Raw genomic sequence first — 25,543 nt, 5'->3', positions numbered from 1 at the left:
AATTTTATAAACAATATATTTAGCCACGGCCAAAAGCGAGACCAAGTCTGAGCGTAAAGAGCAGCAAATGAAATCTGGGGAATAGACCTGTTGCATGACTGGATACCTCTTAGCCACGAGCCAATTGAAGACTTTGAGCTAGAGTATGGCCGAGTCAGAGCCAAGGTTCGGCTCCGAACCCACGGGTAAGAATGAAGGCAAGATTGGACTACATAACATCTGATTTTAGCTAGGCTTGTATAGGCCCTAGGGCTGATAGCCTAGTACCAACCTATGAACCTATAAATAGTGTGGGAAGAAATAGCCAGGGAATTGTTATGGCTAGGCTTGTATAGGCCCTAGGGCTGACAGCCTAGTACCAACCTATGAACCTATAAGCTACTTGCTTTTCTCAAGGTTTTTAAAATTAATTTGCAAGTACTAGTTATTCATTTATAGTACTGCTTATTAATTTATCTAAATTATTACAGTTAGGAAGAGTATTTCTTCAGTAAGAGATAAATAAGGAACTTTTTGTAAACATCCTATTTGTACTGCCTTCTATTTCCTTCTGTTGCCATCCTGTGTATATTTAATCCATATTTGCACTATTTTCTTTGTTACTGAACTAGAGTTCATTTGTTGGCTTTTAATGTCTTGTGATTGGTATCCATCATTTCTTACATGTATGCATTTTTATTTATCTGAGCATGGGATAAAGCAATCATTTACACTTTTGGTTAGTAAGCTGTATGGCATGTCTCGAGTGTCCCTGGCCCTTACCAATGGTTGTTCGCACTACTACCATGTCAGGAAGAAAGCTATGGGGAATTGGAAGAATTCTGCCAGCCTTTCCTGGAAATTGTGTGCTTGTGTATGTGTGCAAAATATTATTTTGTGTGAAAGGAAAACAATGTTGATAAAACAGCACAGGAAGGCACTGGTTCACAGAGAAAGTGGAAGGAAGGGGCCTGGAGATTACTGGAAAACAACTCAGGTTTTTAAGTGGCCTGTATGCAGTTTAGTTTGGATGTTGATGTTGGAAGCCCACATCCATGACAGCAGTGTACATTCCCTTTATGCTGGTAAGGGCAGGTTGTATTTTGTGAATTAGTTATTACAACAGACTTATATGCACTTTCTTTCTGTAATTCCATTCTTGGTTTTCATTGATGGGATTTCCCATCAATGCCAGCCATCTTGATGCCATCTCAATGTCACAGTGGTGGCAATGGTCATATCTCCTGTCACAGTGCTGTCATCACTCCATCACACCTCACATCAAGTCCTGACACTCAGATACACCTTGCAAAAATGGTCACAAAAAGTGTGAGCTCACAAGACAACAATGCTTCAAAATGTAGAAACGTTGAATTCTCCAAAGCAAAGCTCATATCTGGAGAAGACAGGTTACAAACAAGTGAATGATGTAATAGTCTGCTAAAATGTCCTAGCAAATCCAAGTTTGGCCAGGGCTCATTCATCAAGGGAAAAGATGAAAAGGTCTGAAAAAAATGAAACACTAATTCAGATTCGAGATAAATTCCTCTGAAGTCAGTGGAAAAGAAATGAATGTTTGAGTTAATTTCCTGTTTTACTATATTCTTCACAAAATGTCAATACGATGACACAATCTAAAAGAAACAAACACTGGAAAGCCTAGATTATCATTGACAGCACCCTCTGCTGATTGGAAAATTGCATCTATAAACTAACTGCTGCCTGTGAAAAATTATATATTTTACCACATACCTAGCAAAGAATATTCTAGCAGTACTTCAAATATATTGAAGTAGAGATGGATAACAGACAAACTCTGTCCATTGGTGATGAAATTAATCCCCTTATTAAAATGGTGAAATACCTCTACTTTTTATGCTCAAACTAGTATTCAGAACTATTTTTCCTAAGAACTAAGATTTTACAGTTCCTAGGCTTTCCACAAATCAGCTTGAATCAACAAAAAAGGAATGACCGGTGCTATTTTCTGTATCAAAAAAGTCTTAAGAACAACTGAATTCTATTACAGAAAGGCCTAAGCGTTAATAAATTAGTAACTTATGGAATGTTTGAACTATACCACCAACACTAAAAAAAATGACAAAAGTGGCTTAGGGGGACAGAGAAAGGTGGTAAATAAATAAGAATCTGCATATCCATTGTAGGTATGAAAATACACAACATAACAAAGTACCAGATATCAGTGCTGCATACCGAAATAATGCAGTAAGAAGATGGGAGACAAATCTCAGTGAAAGCAGACTTCTGGACATCTTTGTGTTAGCAGAGGACTTGCCTTTCCCCAACTTGTCCTTCAGGATTTCAGACAGCTTATGGTAGCAGTTGAACAGTCCTAAAACATCTTCAAATCTGTTTTTGCTGTTTAAAAAAAACACAAAGCAGAAAGAAAAACTTCAGACTCAGTAGTAAAGTAAACCAGCAGCTCCATCAACAGGTGCAAATTATGATTTTTGAAGAGACACACAAATTTACCAGCAACATATATTTAAAAAGGACATTTGGAGAATGACTCAAAAGCATAAAAGTGATGCTCGTCTTAATAGAAGTTACACTGTCAAATCAAAAAACAAAATGAAAAAAAAAAAACACACACATATATGCTTGGGCAGAGTATAACAGATTGCCTTACAGTGCTCGGCTTTATGGTTCCATTTCTGGCTACAGTATCTTATGTATGATATTTGCATGCCCTCCCTTTATATGCATAAGTTGTACTGGAGCATCTATCTTCCTCCCACATCCCACAGGCATATGAAGAAGTAAACTGCCCATACTCCAACTTGAGTTCAAGTGTGCATGTAGGAAGTCTGTGAGTAATGAAGTGGAATGGCATCCCATATGAAAGTGATTCAGGCATTATGCCCCATGCTTGCCATGAAAGTTCCTGTGCACCTGAACCACACAAAGCAGACTTAAGAAATTAATGAACATTCTGCCTGAATGTTACGTGTGAATAAAAAAATGTAATCACATTTTTTTGCTTTTACAGCTGCACTATGCAAAACAGTCCTGTAGTCTATACTGCAGCAGTGTTACTGTGCAGGCCACATACTCCTTAGGTTATTCTAAGCAAAATATCCAGTTTCTTCTCTGCAAAGGCAGATATCAGGATCAAATTATCAACCTAAGATTAAAGAAATGTAACCCTAGAATGAAAATACCAAGAAACTGCACACACTTCCTTTGTGAATATTAAGTACCAGATGCATCGGGGACTGGGGATGATTCAAATGTACCTAAGCTCAAAGTACAATTCAGAGTGTGAAGGACAGTACCACTACATATTCCACCTCACCTAGAAGATAAAAACACAAGATGACATCAGGTATGAAGCTCTCTATAGAAGAGTAGGTCCTATGCAATGCTGCATCAATTACATCAAAGATCTCGGTCTATACCAGCGAAAGTTAATTATGTCAGGCAGAGTACCAAGCTAAGATTTTAAGATGAAATGAAACAGGATATGCCTTACACAAAATAAAGAAGGTATTGAATCACCAATGCAGCATGTATAAGGCAAGGTTGTCCACTAGCCACAGGCTGTCATCTATTTTATCTTCTTGGATCCGAACAGGGAAAATGCTTTGATATGTGATCTGCAAACTATAAAGACAACAATATTTGTATATGTAGAAGTCATCACAGTAAGATGCTGTATTGTCTCAAACTCCATCAGGCTACAGATGATAAAAGCATGTTTACTCCTTCTTTGGATTATCTTATACAGCAGGTATATATTTTTATTGCAATGGCCCATCCTCCAAGGAGATTCAATTAAAACACTTTTCAGCAATTTCTATACGTTGAGCCATCTCTGATAGAAGAAACACAGATGCCAAATTTCAATCTTCATTACATCTTCCCTGCTGGTCAAAGTGTCTAATAACTTTTTTTTCTGTTTTCCATTTTAAAAAGCCAAGTTTCAGTAATGTTTTAGTATTTAATTGTGTCTATATGAACTTCTGTTCAAATGCTCAACATGTAAATGAAGGTCTAAAGATCACCAAACACAGGGAGTCAGCACATTTTTTCCAATGTACAAATATGTTACAGTCCAAAGTCTTGTAATTATGTTGCAGTGCTTTACTAGGACTACTTTCACTCACTGAATGAAGGAAATGGAAAATTTCTTAACTGCAAATATGAAAATGTGCCATTCATATTCAACTATCTAGGGGAAGCCACACACAAGCTGTATCCCTCATAGCAAAGTTTTTTTTTCCTGTAAAAAATATATATCTTACAATCCCAAGTGTAGGAGAAAAAAACAGGCTGAACAGACATGAGGCTTCTCAAGAAGAGCTGTTTTATAAAATAGTAAAATTAGAAGAAGGATGCAGAGAAAACTTGATTTTTTTTTTGTTTCTACCAAAGAATCTGGAAGGAACAGACTGCATTACTTTTATGAATTAACAAATAAGCAATTGGATTGTGTTCCATAACAGAATTTGTTAATTGAAAGGGTACATTGTATGTATGCTCCAAATCTTGCCACGAGATAGCAGCCAAGTCTTGTATTAGTAAAGATGCAATCATACTAGCAGAAAATTATTCATAACAAAATTATGGCAGAAGGGAAAAGTATTTAAAAATTATTACAGCAGAATGTTTTAGAAAATTATTATATACTGTACACCAGGAAGAAGAGAAGAACATTTAGCTCAGCAGTTGGGAAGTGTTGAGAAGCAGGTGTGAGATTCAAGCTGTTGTATCCAGCTTTTTTCAAAATTTTTTCCTTCACGAACAAAGGCATTTGGACACAAAACTGGCTAGTGAGGAAGTACAGTTCTGCCAAGAAACAGTGAGCCAGCAAGCAGAAAGTGCCTCTACTCCTCATTCTTCTTAAAGTAACAAAGCCCACACAGAGACTTTAGCAGTTGAATTTTTTTTTCAGTTGTTGCAAAGGAAAGTGCTTGAGTGACAGAAAAACACACAAGCACTGCCCACGAAAACAAGGAGTACCTTGGACTTGAACTAGAGTCCAGTATTGGGAGATGGAGAGGATCAAGAAGAAAGACAACATTGTGAAATTAATGAATAAATGGGAGACCATAAAACATCAACTGTATTAAATATAGGAACAAACGTGAAATGTGGCTTTTCAAGAAGTAGCTAAAGAAAGACTGGAATTTTGTTGGTTGCTTTAAATTGGTTAGCAGACTGTAAAGCAAATACCCCATTTTGTGTCATTAATGTTTAAAAAACACTAGATGGACTGAAGTGAATGCAAGTAAAACAGCTTTTGCTCTTACTGATATTTATGTAAAAAAAAAACATACAGTAAAGCAGTCAGGGTATTTTAAATGTGAGGTAGGGGGTGTTTAATCGATGACTGCTGTATATGTTAAAGCAGAAAGTACTTTTTATTAGTTATAAGGTACCCAGGCTTTAAGTAAGAAAGGATATACAGGAGAAAGTTATAATGCTGTACTCTTAGGCTGTTAAGGTGGGAATGTAAAACTGTACTGAACACGATATAGGTAGTACTAAGATAACTTCTCCGTTTTATATACGTGTATATCTAGAATAATATCCTTGGTTTAAGATAAAGATTAGGCTTTATAAGCAAATAAGCTTGAAAAATTAGATAAACTTATGAAAGGCATGGAAAATGCTAATACATTCTTGTACTTGTGAAGTCATTAGCTATTTTTTCTATTAGCAAAGGCTTACAGAGGGAAACAAGAAGCCTACAGGTGCAGGTCATTAATCATAGAAGGGCTGAGCAGTGTATTCGGAGTGAAATTTACAAGAATTCTTTCATGCATCTGCAAAGCTAATTATAGCCTTTACTTGGAAATGAGAACTATGCAGGTGCAACATTAATCATAAAGGGTCTTAACACTGTCTCCTAAATGAAGCGTATAAGGTACAGTATAATTAAGCAATATACAGTATAGTTAAGCAATAGCCCACAAGTGGGTGTGGGTATATCGAGATTTATCCATAGATGGCATGGCTTGATCCAAGGGCAAACCCCAGGTGATTAAACAAAGCCAACTGTGTGTAAATCCTGATATACCCACAACCACTTATAGATTATTGCTATTATACAATATTATTTAAGAAAGACATTTCTTACCTTTTTTTAAATAAAATATTTGTTTAACAGCACAGTAGTGTTCCTACTCATCATTTCCAGTTCTGCTGTGTTTTCTGATATACTGCATATGCTTACTGGAATAACGTTTCCATGCTTGCACAATACATCAGTGCTGTTGAACAGAAGCAATGGAGAAAAAAAAGAGAATCTCCATTGTTTTTGTTATTGCTGTTGTTGAACTTTAGCAACAGAGAAAAAATAATCTCCATTGTTGGTTTGTGTGAAAAAAGAGTAAAACTAGGTGGCTAAACTCTGGACATTCTTGCAAAGATCTGGATAGTTAAGAGGTGCAAGAGTTTACCGGTATTTAAGGAGGGACAGCAAAAAAATAGAAGCAAAAATCAGGTACCTTTCTGTTTTTTTTTTTTACTTTATTTTATTTTTGAGAATGTACTTATTTTTCTTCTGTTTTGCACTGTCCCTCCATAGCATATTCTAATAGAAAAGTCTAGATGTTCAATGGTACTTAGCAGCAAGACTTTTTTCTGTTGGTATATACTCTATTTACAATGGTCACACTGGTTGGGCTGTCCAATCAGCAGGCTCATTTTTGAACAGCAATGACCCACAGAGGAACACTACACCAGGGACTTTGAAACAATTACCAGGAATGTGAGGAATCTGCATGTCCTCTCTGTGGTCGAGTGAGTTTTAAAGACATGCAGGTAGGGGTGTGTGTTTATGTGCATGCCTTCTGTGAAGGTTGGGCGCCAGGCAGGAAACTCAAAACTGTAAAAACACCACTGCCAATCAATTGTCAGACTGGTGATCTGCTGTGGTGATCCCTACTTTGAAAAGCCGAAAGAGAAGACTGGGAATAACTTAAAAAGTTTGTAGAGATGCATGGGCTACCAGTGTTAACTATGAAAGGAAAGTGCTGACTTGCACTAGCAGCTGTTAACAGAGAGTCAGAGAAGTGTAAATTAGCTGATAATAACAGGTCTATATTAGTTCAACAAAGTTATTTTCATCAAACACCTCTCCTTTGACCAGTATTCAGCAAAAATCACTTCTGCGATTCACTGAATTTTCCTAGGGCAATGAAATAGTCTGCCACCTACACAACTTTGCCCTTTTCCCCACTATAGTAAGATCTTGGAGTTGGTATATATAGTTGGGGTGGTGTGGGGGCCAAAGCCTCCCACTTGGGTGGGCTTGATTTAGTTAGTTGCAGGTTCCATTGTCCTTGGAAAATTCAGCAAATCGTTGAAGTGATTTTTGATGAATATGGGTCAACGAAGAGGTGTTCGCTGAAAATTACTTTCGGCAAACCAATACAGACACGATAACAACACGGCAAAAACTGTGTTAAAAAAAAACTCGCATCCCATTCCATTTTCACAGTTTAGACGGTAGCTTATATTATACCTTAGTGCAGGGAAAAAAGAATAGTTATTTAATATGCTGCACAATGCTGCCCGTTACCTCAATTTTTCTGAAAATTTCACTTGTAGGACTTCCCAAAGTGTAGCTCATTGTCTATAGGTACATTGAGGAACTGCACTTCAATATCCTACAGGACAGGTTGTAGCCTCAGGCCAGTAGTCACATCTAATGATAGAATCCACAGTTGCATCCCTGGATGCTGCAGCTACAACATCATAATCACAGTTTAATAGTCTGTGTTGTGACCTGATTAGCAGTTTGGACAAGATCCATCAATTCCCCTCTCAAGCACCTGCCTTAGCTTTTCTCTCAGTTGACCTAAAAGAGCAATTTGGTCATTAGTCAATTTTGTCTATTTTTTTAATTTCATAATTTTTGCCCTCATGTCTGCAGACCATCAAGTCTTACAAGGGCCATCATCCAGGCAGCTATGGCAGTGCCTTGTGCTCTCAACAGCATCCAGGCAATGAAAGCATTTTCATTTATGAACCTAATTTTTCCCCAACTGTGAGCATGAGCACTTGCAGCACCCAAAGGATTACCCATGCCCCCTCAGTCCATATATGTGTTTTCCTCCACCTGTGCTGACAGGGCATAATGTCAATGAACTGGGTGGCTATGTTCATATCTTTTTGACTTGCCCTCCCCCCAAACTGTATTACAAGCTTCTGCATTCCAGCAGGCCCTTATCATTGGAGACTTGGCAGAAGCCAGGCAAGAATCATCATCCCTTCACCCACATCCCATCGCTCAGGATAGACACACCTATCCTCCGTCCCTGTGCTTTCAAACACCTAATCCTCTTACCAAACTCAGGCTGCCTGGGTTGTAGTCAGAGCTTTAAATCTTTATGCTACCAGTAAAGGCAAGTGTCTGACAATTAACGGCTCTGAAGGACAGAATGGCAGCTATGTAGACCTTCTTCCCATATCAGTCCAGCTCTCTACTTTCCTTGTCATTTGGCAGCAGGAACAAATTTGGACCCCTTTAATGGATCCACAGACAAAACAGATGGATCCACCACATGATTCCTATAAAGGCATTCATACGAGTCTTGGACCCTGTAAAAAAAACTATATGAGTTCTTACGGGCAAGGGGGTTTGGTGCCTGATTTATTGGACTCTGCAAGAAAGCCATCTTCCAGAGACCCAAAAACAGAAGCAATAGGAACCGTTTAGGGAATCCAAGACCTGTAAATCAAACCATCTTTTGGGATTCTCTGATGATGACTTCTTTGCCTCACATTTGAAGCACACTTTCATTCTGCCTAAGTTTCTCTAAATTAGATTTTCTCTGGAAGAAGCAGAGGAAATACTACCTTATGTGCCAATATCATATCTTAAGAGACAGACATCTGTAAAATGTGCTCCAGGTCTTTTTCACCCTCACCTCCCACCATCAGAAGCATCTGCTTATAACTTTTTTTTTTTTTTTAAAAGGCAGTGCTCCCTCCTACTTTATTCAGGGGAGGGGGAGACAACACCTCTAGGCTATGTAGGATCTATACATGGCTGCAGGCCTTATACAGCATTTATGAACTTCACAGGGCTACTTTTTTATTTGATATCCTTATACACAATTATAACACTAGGCTACTGCCAACTTCTTAAGAGTACTTTAAATAAAAGACCACAGCTACTTGGTTATGCACAGACAGAAAGACGCATCCTCTGACCTAACCATTGTGAAGCCTACACTGGTTAAACAGGAGCATTATTTGCTTGGGCAGTCTACTCCAGGCTTTAGTAGGGACCCCATTCCAAATACCTTTGGCTAGGGTTCACCTTGACTGGGAGGGTGGAACATGAAGCAAGCAGGTGTATTTGAGGATATCCCTGCGGATGTCCTGATAGGGAATGATTTTGGTAATGCACTACCTTGTGTTCATGCAGTTACATGCAGTCAGGCTTGGAGACAGGCATGTGAGTCTGGTAACCTGGGGGGACCCAGACAGATTGCACACTTGAAGCCAGGACCGGTGAGGTGGTTACTTCAGATAGGGAGCTACCCTGTAGCAGTGAGACTGAAGGTGAGCTACTGGTGAGTACTGATGTTCCCTTGGGCAGAGTGACTGCAAGGGCAGAGGTGAGTAGTAGCACCCAAGCTGTCAGCATTGTCAGCGGATATCAGACTTCCTTTGGAAGGGGAGCTGGGAAGGGTTACAAAGAGAAAGTTGAGACAGGCTCGGCTCTCAGACCCTACATTGCAAGGATTGAGGGAGGTAGCTAGGGAGGCGCCTGATTATCAAGGAAAAGAGGGATCAGTACACTGGAACAAAGGATTACAGCATAGAGAGTGGACCCTGAGAGAGGGCTAGAAGGTGAAGTAATACAGCAGTTGGTAGTGCCCAGAGCCTAACGTCTGGCACTTCTAGCCATAACCCATGACATTCCCTTTGCAGGTCATATGGGCATAAAGCATACCAAGAGACGTATGATGCAGAACTTTTACTGGCTTGGGATTTCCAGGGATGTAACAGGGTACTGCAGGACCTGTGAGCAGTGCCAAAAAGGTAGGCAAGGCGGAGACAAGGTAAAAGCTCCTTTGATGCCTTTGCCTGTGATTAAGGAGCTATTTCAGAGGGTAGCTATGGATACTGTGGGGCCTCTGAGTACTCCAAGTTCCACAGGGAAGAAGTATATCCTAGTGGTAGTAGATTATGCTACCAGATATCCTGAGGTGGTTGCTTTGTCCTCCATTAAGGCACAAAAGTTGGTAAATATTTTGTTAGAGATTTTCAGCAGGGTAGGGTTTCCCAAAACAAATACTGACTGACAGAGGTGCCAATTTCATGTCAGGCCTGCTGGCTTGTCTGTGGAAGCACTGTGGGGTGAAGCACCTAAAGACCACCCCTTCCACTCCCAAACTAATGGTCTGGTGGAGAGGTTAAACTCTACACTAAAGACCAGGCTATAGGCATTTGCAGACCAGTGTAAGAGAGTGGGGCATATATTTGCCAAATTTGTTTGCTTAAAGGCAGGTGCCCTAGGAATCCACAGGTTTCACATCTTTTGAGTTGGTGTATGGGCGTAGGGTGAGGGGACCTCTAGATTTGATTCGCAATGAGTGGGAGGGCGTGTGTGAATCCCACAAGGAGTCTGTTGTGGCATATGACCTAAACCTCAGGACAAGGATCACGCCCAAAAGCAGAAAAAATGTCTGGTATGACAGGAATGCTTGAGCCAGAGAGCATGCTGTGGGGCAGCAGGTTATGGTTCTCATTCCTGTCAGACACAATAGCTGCAGGTAGCTTGGAAGGGACCTTTCAAAGTGGTAAGGAAAGTCAGCGATGTTAACTACATGGTAAAACCGCTAGGCAGGAGGCAGAGGCAAAAACTGCACCATATTAACACCATGAAACCTTACCATGATAGGGAAGCCCCGGTACTAAGTATCTGCAGTAGAAGGCAGGAGGAATCTGAGAGGGATCTATGGCTACAGAGAGCCAGCCAGCCAGATCCCAAGTTACTATGCTGGAGCCTAGGGGTTGCAGGCATATGACATGACAGTGTAACACTGTAATGTGGTCAGCAATGCAAAGGCAGCTGGGATCTCAAGACAGGGCATGTGGTAAAGTATTCCCAGATAGGCTTATCCCTCTCAAGCAACTCTTCTCAAGAGGCACTTGAAAAACTAGTTTGAGTCTGCAAAGGGGGGAGAAGTGTGACATAAGAAGTTACTGCCAGCACAGCTAGCTGGAATTCTGTAAATAATTATATGTCATTTGTGAATATCAACATGATTTATATAAGATGATATGTTACAAATATATTTGAACTGTATGTCGTGTGTATATCAAACTTATTTGCACAGATGTTTGTGTAGAAAAGGTATTTCTAAAGTGCTTATGTTTGAAATTCATCCACAGTGTACTCTACTGGAGCGAACGAGAACGTGCATGCACAAATGCAACTGTTTAAATGTTCATGTTTTAACAGAGGAAACTGGAGGGTTAACCTCAGTCTAGCAAACTTTAGAAAAATATCTGAATTTAAATCACTTTATAGGCTAGGCCAAAAAGATACCATCTCACAGGTTTCAAGGCAGCCAGAGACACAAAGTCTGTACTACGAAGTTTTCTGTAATGTCTTGGGGGTGAACTAATTCTTATTCTGAAAGCATGGAGGAAAGCAATTGTTTATGACTTCCAGCACTTGCCAAACATCTCAGCAGAAGCCCTTGTGTGTGTATTTTTATGGGTATGTGCAAAATACTGCCAGCTGCCAGCAATGGAGGTTTGCATGAGAACTAGATGACCAGAAATGATGTCATTCTGCAAGCTATCCCAGCAGTAAAATTTTAGACATTATTTTGAGAAGTCTCTTAGTGAGATGGAGCATTCTGCATTCTGTCTTGGACCTGACAACAACAAAAAGAACCATTCACCACATCATCTGCTTTGCTCTAGTAAGTTACTAGAGAATACTATAATTCTCTTGGATTCAGTCAGGAATATAGTGAAGCTTAATTTAGATATTGTTTTTCTTTATTTGTATGATACTTTCCTTCAATGTACTTTTAATTATTTCCTGTGATTTTAATCTCTGTCACTGTCAATATATACTTAGTATTTTCTTGTTCTCTTACTATTTTCTATTAAATGTATCTAAAACTTTCATCGTGACTGATCTTTGTAGAGATATTTAAGTTTTGAGAGTATGTGCATATTTGGTGACACTGTGAGCCACTCTGAATAGCCTTGCTGTTGGTCAAACTACCATTTGTATTAACATTAATTTCACTCAGTAAAACTGGGTACCCTTGGAAGAGCCGTAAGGTAGCTGGCAGGAGTGTTTGGTGGCAGTTGTAATTACTTTACAGTCTGGGCAGAAGAGGGCATAGTTAGTAAACCTGTGCCAGCCTTTCCCAGGTGTGTGTGTGTGTGTGTGTGTGTGTGTGTAAATCAAATCTCAAAGAATGGGCGCGTGTTAGCTACTTGGGCAAGGACATGAAGCACTGGTTGGACTGAGAGGGAGCTGGAGGCCTTGGCTTGGACACTCAGCGGAAATCTCAACTCTATAGCTGTGCCAGTGGGGAGTCTTACTGGGGACCTGGAGAAAGAGGGAGAAACTAGCCCCACACTGACTGTAGTCTCTGTGTGCTCTTAAGGGAAATTGCACTTGATGCAGAGAACTGCATCTGGAAATACTTTGTGTGTACCTGTTATCGTCATGGTAACCATCCCTCCACAGGTGCCAATGGTGAGAACTGAGGCTCCTTGATTACTGGCCCAGAGGTGGGATAGCCATGTCACATATTGGTTTGCAGTGGTGATTTGACACACTGGCAATCTGTAACTTCTTATTTAAATGGGGCGGTTATTATAACTTAGAGGAGGGTAAACTTTTTCAGTATTCAAGTGTTGGAATTTTTCTGCTCTTCTGCACAGGTACTGGGAGTAGGATTGTACATGTTAGTTGTGTTCATTCTTTTACTTGTATTTTTTGTTGTACTTTATGTTTATAATATCAAGAAGGAGCTGATGCATGAAAATTCGTTAAGGCTACACGAGTGTGGTCCAAAATGACAATACAGTTTACTTCGAGTATTTGAATCAATCGTATAACCAAAACTTAAACTTGCTGTTGGAGAAAGACTTTTCTCTGCAATAACTACCTACTGATATAAAAACGCACAAGACATTTGATGCATTCAAAATTTTTTTTAAGCAGCATCTAGATAATAAAGCTAAATGTGTCTGCTTTCTTGACCGTCATTAATTCTCATAATTACTAAAACTAAGCCTTACTACTCTGAACTAGAGGAATATAAATCCGCCGAATGGAATGCCTCTTTTTTTAACTTCTACTAAAATTTTTGTGTTTCCAGAACTAAGACGAGACTGGACCCCTCTCATAAGACAGGGTGGAATTAGACTTCTAGAAATAAGCACTGCTCCAGTCTTTGATGTTAGCCAAAAGTGCTCTTCTCTTATGTACACAGAATTGTCTCTTTCTGCAGTTCATATGGGATTACATGTATACATAACATATTTAAATATGAATATAATTTTTTCTTCAGTCCTATTGCCCTTACTACTACTACAACTACTGGAACTGTCAGAACAGCTTTCTAACACATTTCTCTTGTTTTTGCTTGTTGCAGTTTTAAGGTATTTTATGACACTGTCTCTCAGTATGCAAAACACTACAATTAAGTGAAATAATTTCAATGATGAAAGCTACTTATGTCTTTTTTTCTTGCATCTGTTTTCTCAGCTGATGGAACTGAGTGATCCCATGTGATCCAAACTTCATCACTGTTGATAATGCTTTGTGTTTCATGTTTTCAATGCTTCACATCTACTGCTATATTATAGTGTTGGCATAATTTCTAATACAACATTCTTGTCACATTATTGTGCCTTGCAGTATACAGACTCTTGGCCATTAGAATAACACACCCAGCATCAAAACGTGCAACTGTTTCCAGTTTTGTTTTACAAACCTGCCCTTGCCTGTTTCGCCCAATTTTTCATTGGACTGCCATTATTAGCCTTTCATCTTTTTGGTTTAAGTTCACCTCTGCTTATCCAAATCTTGATCAACAATGTTATTCAAGGAGTTTTCTATATTTGAAGACTTTCCAAAATCTTTGTGTTGTTTTGAATTTTGCCATTTCTAGCCGTTGACTGATTTTTATCTAAGTGTGCTTCGATTTCAATTTCCAGTCCTTTGTGCAATGCTTCTACTAAGCAAAGCAAAGACACCATTGTGGACTTCTTTTTATGCTTTAGAATGTTTACTATGTTTGGATCTAATGAGGTCAGCAAATACGTATGCAGTCCCACAACTGCAGAGATAAACATCTGGTCACTTTCAAAGAGGCCCACACCTTCTTTATACTGAGGAATGCATAATCTTGGTGTGCTCTGATTTTTACATATCATTTGAAGAGCATGAAACATGTTTCTTCTTTTCTTGTCTAACTGCTTCAGAGCTGTTTAGGGCCAATCAATCACACCAAAGCTGTAAGTCAGAATAGGAACAGCAAATTGATTTATAACCTGGACTTTATTCATAGATGTCAAGGCAGTTATAAATATGAACTTTAGTCTTCTGAAGTATTCTCATTTGTTGATATTTTATTGCTGATCCTTCATCTGTTTACAAATATTTATACACTCCTTCCTGTTCAAGTTCCTTTATATCACATTCCTGTCCCACACTAATATTTGTAGTGCTGCAGCTTTCCTGTTATAAATGTTGCTTTTGCACAAATCAAATGTCATTCTTACAACAAATGAGAAAGTTTTAATATATATAGTTATGCTTTCAAAACCTCATCTGATGAGCTATACAATTTTAAACCTTCTACTAAAAGTACACAAGATGCCTTAATTCTGGAAGATAAACCGTAACCACAGCCTAATCAATCAAGGAAACAGCTTAATTGGTTAAGGGCAAAACAAAACAGCAATGGCAACAAAGAATCACCCTGGAATAGCCTCCTTTGAATTTTTATCCTTGGGAAAATAATCGATCCTTTGTCGTGGCTTAGCTGCAAGGCAGCTTAATACGGTTTCCTAATCACTTAAGTATAACTGATCAATTTGTAGTGCATCTTACACATCTATAAGCATTCCATTATCCATGAATGAGGAATACTGTTGAATTCTTATTTTGTAATCTCTCCATACCATACTTAGATTCTTCCCTCTTTTCAGCTCACTATTTATTTCATTTAGCAATAGATGATCCTTTGTTCTAAACAACTTTCTACTGTGATGAGCGATTTTTTTCTTGAAGGCTATAAACTCGGTCTCATCAATTCCAGTATATAATTTATATACTGTTGAAAGGCAAGTTACTGGTCTGTTGTTCTTAGGCTGGCTTGCACATTCTCTATTAGGGAGGATTATCGTTTTTTCCACTTGTTAATCAGATTGGTGACTGTTGGGTATAAGCATAGAATTAATTTTTGCTGCGGGCTAAATCTTTGCGTAAAGCTATAAATACCTTTAGCCAGAAGTTAAATACTGCATCTGTACTCAAGAGTTTTCCATTTAGGAGCTTTTTGTAATTTTGCCTCGACTTCTATTACTGTCACGTCATCTCCTTTCACATCCCCTGTATTAGACTTTCTTACCGGTTCCTATAATTCTTCCATCCTTTCTACATCTTCATGCTCAACAAGGTCTTCATAAATATTTCTCCAAAATGTGCGTATTTCTATTTTTGGTGGTGTTTCCATTGATTATGCTTTGCTTTCCAATTCTTTACAAATTTTTTTCGGTCATCAGTGAATAGCTTATTTTTAAGTATGTATTACAAATGCTACATCTAGCAATGTTTAAGATACTACCCACTAATACTTGTATATTTATTACTTGCATTTGTCTCTAATTTTATAGAGTATTAAGCTGCTATATTATGCCTAACCTACTTTTGTAACTGCTACTGCATTTTGTATCCAGGTCATGACTGAAAAAGGTCAGTAGGCCAACTCACTTATCCAGTTAACAAACTGACATAAAATAAAAAAAGTGATCCATTGTTCAGGGACAGCCTGGGATTCAGCATGCAGGAAAAACATGTCTGGCATTTGGAACTTAAGACTTTTGCAGGGAGCCTAGGTTGGTTACTTGTGTTTCATCTTTTGGGTCCTTTTACCAGGGACATCTGCCTTAAATATATCTTGGCCTCAGGATGGGATTACCTATCTTCTACCTCAAAGACAGTGATATTCTCCCTTATGGGATAAGGGGAAGCCTCCCCTCTCCATTAAAAATTGTGAAACATGCTTCAGCGATGGTCTTTAATGGAATCAGCAACTGGTTCAAAGGCTGAACACTGGTCAATGGCTTTGAGGGATATGCTTGATTCCCTTGGCATGACCGTCTCCAAAGGGGTTTTGGCAAGGCATCAGGAAAATCACATGGTCCAGGGACTATAAAACTGTTTCACCAAGGCCTAAAGCCTCAAGTTGTAATGGGACATCAGAAATGAGAAACAGCATTAGTGTTCCTTTTTGTCTTCTCCTTAAGAGGTTTCTTTTTAGCATGGATGTAACCGGCTGAAGATGAACATGAGTACACCATAACAGACAAGATGAAGGACTCTGGCTTTTTCATTTCCAAGTAGTTCTGTAGGAAATGATATCCACTCTTCAGTGTTTTAAGAATGAAACCCTGGCAAATCCTACAGCCCTTGATGATATGCTCTGGGCACAAACAAAACACACAACAGCTGTGAAAGTCTTTGAGGGCGCTGCCTACTATAACTGCATCTATCTGATGTCAACTATAGCAAATCAATACAATCTTGACATAAATATCTTAAGAAAATACCTGTAAAAAGATAAGCATGTTCCACAGTGGGTGGTCATCTTTCCTGAGCTCACCAGCAGGTTAAAACATGCCAAGCTAGTGATGCATGTACTGCAAATTGCATCAAGAAAAATCTAATACTGCATGAGTGGACACCAGTTTTATACTGGAGATACCCTGACATCACAGAGAGGAAGGGATCCATCATGGCTAGAAGTGGAAGGGTACTGAACTCTGGAAGTTGGGTTGGATGTCCAGGTCTTCCGTGGTGGGAAACCCAGCAGTCACAACTACTGGAAAAGTGATCTAAATAAAGAATACTGTCTGGTTACAATTCTTTCAGTTACCCTGTGTAAGGAGGAAAGGCAAATGACTCCCTTATCCACACAAACACGTTTTTGATAGTGTTACACAATGAAAGTGAAGGTTAGTCTCTTACAAAGCATAACAAAAAAGAATTATTGTGGCATTCCCAAAGCATTCATGAGAAAGCAGTATTTATCTGATCATTTTGTCTGCAATCACAATGGCTGGACTGGGTATGTGCACTATTGTTAGGAAAAGCTGCAAGGCCAACACCTTTTCCCACAACCTCACTGTTCTCTGCAAGGTGGCTATGATCAGGCTCCCCTTGCTTGTTGGCATACCATACCACTGCCATGTTGTCTGAGTGAATGGTACTTGCTCCTCGAGGAAATGCATCCTGAAATGCCTGCAACGGTAGGAGAACTGCTCTGTCTAGTACATTGATGTATAACAATGACTTCATTTGCCCACAAACCTTGTAATTTCTTATTCATGAAGTGCTCACCACCACCAACTGAAGACATATCTGTGGATGTTATGTGGTCCAATCTCGCCTACATTCTTACTCACGGGTTCGGAGACGAACATTGGCTCCGACTCAGCCAACTTATTTTTCTAGCACAAAGTCTCTAATTGGCTGGGCTAACCTGGTATCCCATGTTGCACTGCTTCATAACCCCAGATCTCGTTTGCCGCTCGTGTAGCTAGGACCTGGTCTCGCTTGGCTGTGGCTAAGTAGCTTTAAAACTTCTTTTTCTCACTGAAAATTGTATTTTTCCTCACAAAAGCTATTTTAATAGCTGATCGCTCTTATTATTGACGTATTTTTTGTGGTGCGAGTGATTTGTTTTGTGGTATCCCTCTGTTCCTACGGGCTAGGCCCGTTTACGTTAGAGGACCTAGTCCTCCCTCCGTTGTGTAGTTTGTCTGAGGAAAGCGTTTGTCCCTTGCTTCTGTGTGTGTCTCGTTAATTGTGTGTCAGAATCGTTTAACTCAGAGATTCTTGTCAACAGTCATTAGCGGTAGTTTCCCGCCTTAACCGTTGTTGGCCTAAAGTCCTGTTTCTGTGGTGTTGTGTACTGTGGTTTTGCTGTTATGTCAAAGGATCAAAAGGAACACAAACCCTCCGGGTTTAAGAAGTGTTCTAAATGCAGCTACAAGATGTCCATAACAGATGGACATGCCGTTTGTGTATACTGCCTGGGGGCTATACATTTACAAGAGTCCTGTAGCTTTTGTCACGCTTTCAGCCCTAGGGTGCTACAGGAAAGAAAAAAACTCATACTGAAGGGTCTTCTAAAGCATTCCTTTGAGGAGTCCTTGGACTCTTCCTCTGGTTCACAGACTAAAGCCAAGACTTCTAAGGCTAAGAAGAGATCTCCGGCTCCATCTGTTTTATCGGAGCCACCAGAGAAGACTACCAAATTGGATTCTACCTCCTCGGTTCCCTTGTCCTCGGGGCCGCAGGAGGTAGCTGTGGTTCTTGAATCAGCCTCGGCTCCTGTCCTGCTTGAGCCCATTCGGAGCTGGTCTCCTAGTGTCAGACAAGGATCTCCAGATAGGAGATCACAGTCACCTTCTCTCTCCTCCAAATCCTCCAGACTCTCTGATTTGGGTGTGGACAGGGTGGTCCAGAGGCTCCTGCAGTCGCCGGTTTTGGCAAAATTATTTTCAGCTCCGACCCAGTCAGCTCTGGAGCCAGTCCCGATGAGTGCACCCATGTTTCCTCCTCTGAGCACCTCCTTGTCTTCGGAGCCAGAGTGTTCTGCTCCGGGTGATGTTCTGTCGGCTCCGATACCTCTTAAGGCTTTATCGGTGCCGATGTCGGCTCCTACCATGTCGGTTCCGTCCTCTGCGTTCGGAACCCGGGTTTCCTCTGTTGGGCCCGAGGGGGATACTTCGGGACTTTTGTCGGTTCCGAGCCTCCCTCTCAGTGCTTCGGTTCGGGGAACTTCGGCTCCAGTCTTGGCCTCGGAGGTTGGTCGATCCTCGGATTCAGGGGGACCCGCCTTCGAGGCCATGAGGAGCGCACTGGCCAGATCCTCAGTGACATCACCCGGATCGGTCATTCCATCCCATTCCACTCCGGCAAGAGCCTCTGATGTCCCCCTATCGGTTGACGATGGAGCCCCAAGGTCTGGGGATACCCCCATGAGCGGTCCCCAACTTTCTGAGGGCCCCTCAGAGTCTGTGCCTCAGGAGCCCCCAAGAAAGAAGTTGTGCAAGAGGAAGCACATAGACTCCCAGGATGAGTCTCTCACCTCTGATACCAACCTCGAAGAGTCAGAGGGGTCCCCCAAGTCGTCCTCCAATGACGTCTCTTTCTCCGACATCCTGGAGATTTTGAGGCAGAGGGGCGGCTGGTCGTCCAAAACCCCCTCTGAGGAGGAGTCAGTATTCAAGGCCTTTGGGGCTCAACCCTCCGCCTCCTGGGTGTCTCCACCCTTTGATGAGCTCCTAGATTTGATCTGTCGAAGGGCGTGGGAGACTCCTGACTGGGTGGAACCTGTACCAAGACACCCTAATAAATTTCTTTCAGCTCCCCCTGGGAAACAGTTCCTGTCCAAAGGGGTTTCTGTGCATGCCATGGTGGTGGCGGTGGCTACTCAGCAGGAAGTAGCAGAGTCTTCTTCCTCCGTCCATCCTCCTAACAAGGAGTCCAAGAGTATGGATCGGAACGGGAAGTGTACCCTCTCTTCAGCAACCTTCACACTTCGGTCTCTGAACTTTGTCATTTTACTCGGCTCCAGAGAGATCTCCTTAAAGAGTTAGGAGATACTCTAACGGGTAACATACCTGAGGCGTTAACACAGATGGTTAATGTCCAGTTGTCTACTCTTGGCTCGATTGTCAACTCGTCCATGAGGCTCATATCTTATGCAGCCGAGGGGGCAAGCAGGGCAGCTAGCTCAGGTGTAGCCCTTAGGAGGCAAGCCTGGATGCGCCTGTGTCATTTTGCGGAGGCCTTCAAGTCTTCCTTCACTGACGCCCCCTTTGATGGGTCCTCACTCTTTGGGACCAAAGTGAAAGACACCCTCACCAGATGCGAGCAAGAGGGAAAGACCCTGTCTGCTGTAAGGGTCTGTTTTTCCTTCCCATCTAGGCCTTACCCTAAAGGCTCAGAGGGGAGGAAAGATGTAGTTCAAAAAGTCACAGAAGCCTTTCCCTGCCAGTCAAGGTGAGTCCCTCACCAGAGGCAGAGGAGGGGGTGGCTATTCTGGGAGACGCCGCCCTAGGGGCAGAGGAGGCCCTCGCAATTCGGGAGACCGTGATTCCTTTCGCGGGTCTTCCTATCATCGTCCCTGATGTATTGCCCAACTGTGCTATTCTGGAGCCAGTCGGGGGCCGTATTTCGTTGTACCCGGAAGCCTGGGCAAGTATCACTCAGGATCGATGGGTGCTTTGTATAGTGACCGGAAGTTATTCCATCCCCTTATTGTCAGACTCTCCTCCATCCAAGAGAATCCCAGACGTTCCACCCGGTCAAAGGAATCACGCAACACTAGAAATTTCAAAGTTGCTGGAAAAAGGAGTCATTCAACCTATCCCCTCAGACCAGATCGGATTAGGGACTTACTCAAGACTGTTTTTGGTGCCGAAAAAACAGGGGACCCGAGACCCATCTTGGATCTCAGCCAACTGAATCGCTACGTTCTAAAGTCCAAGTTCCAAATGGTCACCCTTCAGTCTATTTTTCCGTTATTGGGAAAAGAAGTATGAATGTGCTCCATCAATCTCAAGGATGCTTACTACCATATCAAAACGGACAGGGCATCCAGGAGTCACTTACGCTTCTGGCTGGGAGCCAGTCATTTCCAGTTTCGTGCCCTGCCCTTTGGCCTCACCACAGCCCCCAGGGTGTTCACCAAGTGTTTGGCAGTGGTGACAGCTCACCTGAAACGTCAAGGATTCCAAGTGTTTCCATACCTGGAAGACTGGCTCCTCACCACCCCCACCAGGCATCTTCTCATTCAGGCCAGGGAAAAGACCATTGCCCTTTGTCATCAACTAGGAATTACCTTGAACTGGGTAAAGTCTGCTTTGTTGGCCTCGCAGCATGACACATTTATAGGTGCAGAGCTAGACACCGTTCATATGCGGGCGTTCCTGCCTCAAGAAAGGATAGAGGTGTTGCAGGGTCAGGTTCGCACGTTGCTACCCCTCAAGAAGGTTCAGGCCAGATGGGTCCTACAGCTCCTGGGATCCATGGCAGCCACCATTATGTTAGTGTCCCTAGCCAGATTACACATGAGACTTCTGCAGTGGCTCCCCTCTGCCCAAGGGTCCTTTCAGAAACTTCCCCTGTCCCATTTGATCCTACTCACCAATCGGTGCAAACAGGACCTCTGTTGGTGGCTGCGTTCCACCAACTTGAACAAAGGGAATCCTTTTATTCCTATGACTCCGGTTGCCACGGTGACCACGGACGCCTCCCAGATGGGAGGGGAGCATTATCTTGGCAGGACGGTCCAAGGCACCTGGCAGGATCACGAGGTACATCTGCACATCAGTGCTCTAGAGATGAGAGTGGTGTTACTGGCGCTGCAAGCACTGTGGAGCTCTCTTCCCCTAGGAACGATTGCGATTCACTCAGACATGTCCGTGGTGTGGTACCTGAACAAGCAAGGGGGAACCAGGTCTTACCCCCTATGCAGAGAGGCCATGCGAGTATGGCAGTGTCTTCCCGATGGTTCCTAGTGGCAATGCACATTCCGGGGAAGGCAAACGTGATAGCAGACAGGCTAAGCAGATCTATTCTGATGCCTTACGAGTGGTCCCTGAACCACCGAGTTGCGTAACAGATTTTCAACAGGTGGGGTCAGCCTTGCTGCGACCTTTTTGCTATTCCCCACAATACCAAGTGCAGCAACTACTTCACTCTGATCCCCCCACAGGGGGAGTCACCCAGGGACGCTCTAGTCCACGATTGGCCTCCCGGTCTGCCCTATGCTTTCCCTCCGTTTCCTCTGCTGCCAACAGTGATTCAGAAAACCATTTCCTCGGGAAGCAAGATGATTCTGATTGCCCCACACTGGCCTCACCAAGTCTGGTTCTCCTTTCTTCATCAGTATGCAGTGGACAGTCCTTGGACTCTGGACCCAGCACAAGACCTACTGACACACATGTCGGGACAGTCTCATCCCTCCCTGCGGACCCTCAGGTTGACAGCCTGGCTACTCCACTTCCATCTTTAGTCAGACTTAATCGTTTTTCACCTGAGGTAGTACACATTTTATCTTCTTCTCATATATCTTCTACCAGTAAGATTTACTCCAGCAAGTGGAAAACATTTTCAATTTGGGCTCAGGCCAAGGGACTGGATCCTTTCACAGCCCCCATCCCTGCTGTCTTAGATTTTTTATCCGCACTTTTTCAGCAGGGTTCTGCTCCTGCTATCATTAAGGTTCAGCTGGCCGCTATTTCTAATTTTCATACCTCTTACGGACCTTCTCTCATGGCTCAAAAACTATGTAAGGCCTTTTTGAGGGGCACCTTTTTGCTTCGGCCTCCTGTGTCAGAACCCATCATGCCATGGGATTGAAATTTTGTTTTGCAGGCCCTGACTTCATCACCTTTCGAACCAGCTGCCACCTGTGAATTAAAATTTCTGCCTTGGAAGACTGCATTCTTAATAGCTATAACATCAGCCAGACGGGTGTCGGAGATTCAAGCGTTGTCCATCAAATCCCCGTATTTAATCTTTCATAAGGACAGGGTTTACTTGAAACCTAATCCGTCCTTCCTTCCGAAGGTAACCTCTGCCGTTAATCTCAATTCAGTCCATTGAGCTGCCAGTTTTCTTTCCTCAATTTTCCAACAAGGTGGAGTTTAACTTTCATCAGTTGGATGTACACAGGCAGCTTAGTTTTTACTTACACAGGACAAAACAACTTCGTAAGTCTGACCAACTCTTTGTGCCCTTCTCAGAAAATAGAACAGGTTCCCCTGTTTGTAAGATTACAATTTCCAGATGGATTTCTGACTGCATCTCCTACGTCTACTCGTCAGCAGGCAGAGAGTTACCGTTTCCCGTCAAGGCTCACTCCACCAGGGCTGTTTCCGCTTCAGTAGCTTATCATTCCAGGCTATCCTTGGATGAAATTTGTGCTGCGGCCATGTGGGCTTCTCCCCACACCTTCATTACTCATTACAAATTAGACGTGGCTTCTAGGGGCCAGGCTTCCTTTGGTTCCACTGTTTTCAGGACCACCTCCCAGGATAGAGGTGCTGGGGACGCTGTCCGAAACTTTGTAGGCTTTTTCTGATGGCCTTTAATAATCTGTGTGATGCACTGACTGACAGGACTGATCCCACTGGGTCCAGAGTCCATGGCAGTATTCCCATGTGTAGACTGGCACAAGGAACCATTTGAATTGAGGCAAACATTAAGCAGAGTACCTTTAGCATCCTAGCTGCATACAATCTTTCTTGATGCAAAAAAATGATACTTCGGTTATTGCTGAGATCCTTTTCTTTAGTAAGCTTGTCATTTGATTTCAGGTATCCATCCACTAACCTATGAAAACTATATCCTGATGCAGATTGGATTTGACCATGTAGATAATAATCCACAAAGACAGGTAGATGTGGAGTAAGTACTGTCTTGCCACAATAAATGGAGTTAACAAGAGCAATCGTCCACATATGGGAAAATCCACACCTCTAGAAGTCACTTGTGAGCCACGAAAGGCACCATACATTTGCTGAACATCCAAGGGCTGTGGTGAGACCAAATGTAAAGGCTCAAAACTGAAAAAGACTGGCTTCAACCTGGAATCAAAAATACCTTCTGGATGCCTGGTCTATCAATGTGAAGGTAGACATTTTGAGGGTCTACACAGCACATTTAATCCTCTGTCGATAAGTGAACAAAAGTACTGACTGCAATGTGACCATCTTGAAAGACTCTCACAAAACTGTTCAGCCAACTGAGATTAAGAATCGGCCTCAGGTCCTAGTTTTGTTTGGGCACTAAAAAGAACCTGGAGTAAAATATGAATCCTCTCTGGTCTGGTGGGACCTCATGGATTGATCTTTTGTTGAGAACTTGTACCTCTTTTGCTGATGCTTCCCTTTTTGTGGCACTGAAGGAAGCAGGAAGCCTGGATACATGGTGATATAGAAAAGGGAATAAAGTATCCTCCAAATGTAATTCTCCTTACCGACAAATATGACATGATGCCTAGCCTCCAGACTGCCTTCAAAGGGGAATAAGTCAGGCAAATATTTAGGGGTCAAATGAATGAAATTCTCAAGATTCCTCTACTTCCCTGTATGTTCTTATCACCTCCACCCCTGGGGTGGCATTCTAAATGAAACTCTACAATATCTCAAGAACCTCTGTCCAGTTGCTGTCTTTGCAAGGACTTATGAAACCTCAAGTTCTTGGCCCTTTTCTGGTTATGCTGAAAGGTCCTTTGATGGGCAATGAACTTAATCCCGATGGCAGTGAGCATTTTTTCCTCACGCTCACATGTAAGCAGTCTATCCTTTACGTGTTGCTCAAATAGTGTAGCATCTTCAAAGGGGGCATATCTGGAAGCCACCTTGAAGTGGTCCAGAAAGTCCATCAGGTGCAGCTATGCCTGTCTCCTCATGGCTAGGCCAGATCTTGCTGGTCTGGCAGTCCCATCCATCACATTGTGAATAAGACACATGGACAGAGGAAATCATATTCAGAGTTGTCACCTTGGATTTTAACTAGTAGGTCCTTACTTGCAAGTGTTTCAAAGCCTCTGATGTTTTCTGAGCAATGCCCCTTTGAAACCTAATCATATGTGCAAAGTAGTTAAGCCCCTGACTGAAATTGTAAGAGACATATAAAACCCTTTCCAAGCCTGTCCATCATCCTGTAATCTTTCTTAAGAGAATGCATGGATTGGGTATCCTCAGGAACATCCTTTTTGGTGGCTGCAGCTATAAATATATAGTCAACAAGAGGTCGGCTGTTCTAGGTAATTAAACAAATTTAACACAAAATCCACTGAGGAAACCATATCACATTTTGCAGAGACTCCAGGACTACAGTACCAGCAATCCTGGCCACTTTTCCAGTCCCTGATCCATCATAAAGATAACGAAACAAGAAAAGTGAGACAAATAATTTTGTGCCTCAAAGACTGAAGTTGCAGAGCTCAGCAATGTCTTGCCAAACTTACTGGCAGTTTTTGACTGCTTGTTTGGCAGAAGTCTGAGAAATCTTTGAGGATCTCTGGTAAGCCTAAAAGATAAACATGGAGTCTACCCCAGGATGCTTTCACACTATGATATTCCTGGCATCCTTAAGGATAGGTAACAAAGGAGGGATGACTCAGGGCACCTTGTCCTCCTTCCCACAGGAAGTACAGTTGTCCAAGATCTTACCATAACGGTAAATGTCCTTCTCTTCACTGTTGCAGTATTCTTTACAATAGAGATCCCCTGCCAAGGGCTGCCCAACATCTGGCCAATATGCCAAAGCCTTTAGATTGCTTTAAGG

General features: G+C 42.0%; 1 protein-coding gene across 2 annotated transcripts in view; it reads right to left on the bottom strand.

Moving 5' to 3' along the window:
* Positions 1-25,543, bottom strand: part of FANCI (FA complementation group I) — a 2,406,750-nt gene that overhangs the window by 948,313 nt on the left and 1,432,894 nt on the right. For both annotated transcript variants that reach the window (XM_044078210.1, XM_044078208.1), the window contains exon 23: positions 2,194-2,358. In XM_044078210.1, coding sequence (XP_043934145.1) covers positions 2,194-2,358 — 165 coding nt within the window. The remainder of the gene's footprint in view (positions 1-2,193; positions 2,359-25,543) is intronic.

This window comes from Protopterus annectens, chromosome 7.part0, assembly GCF_019279795.1.
Source record: "Protopterus annectens isolate FY-2018-M chromosome 7.part0, PAN1.0, whole genome shotgun sequence".
NCBI classification, from domain to species: Eukaryota; Metazoa; Chordata; order Ceratodontiformes; family Protopteridae; genus Protopterus; species Protopterus annectens.
This window is presented reverse-complemented; position numbering and strand designations above follow the sequence as displayed.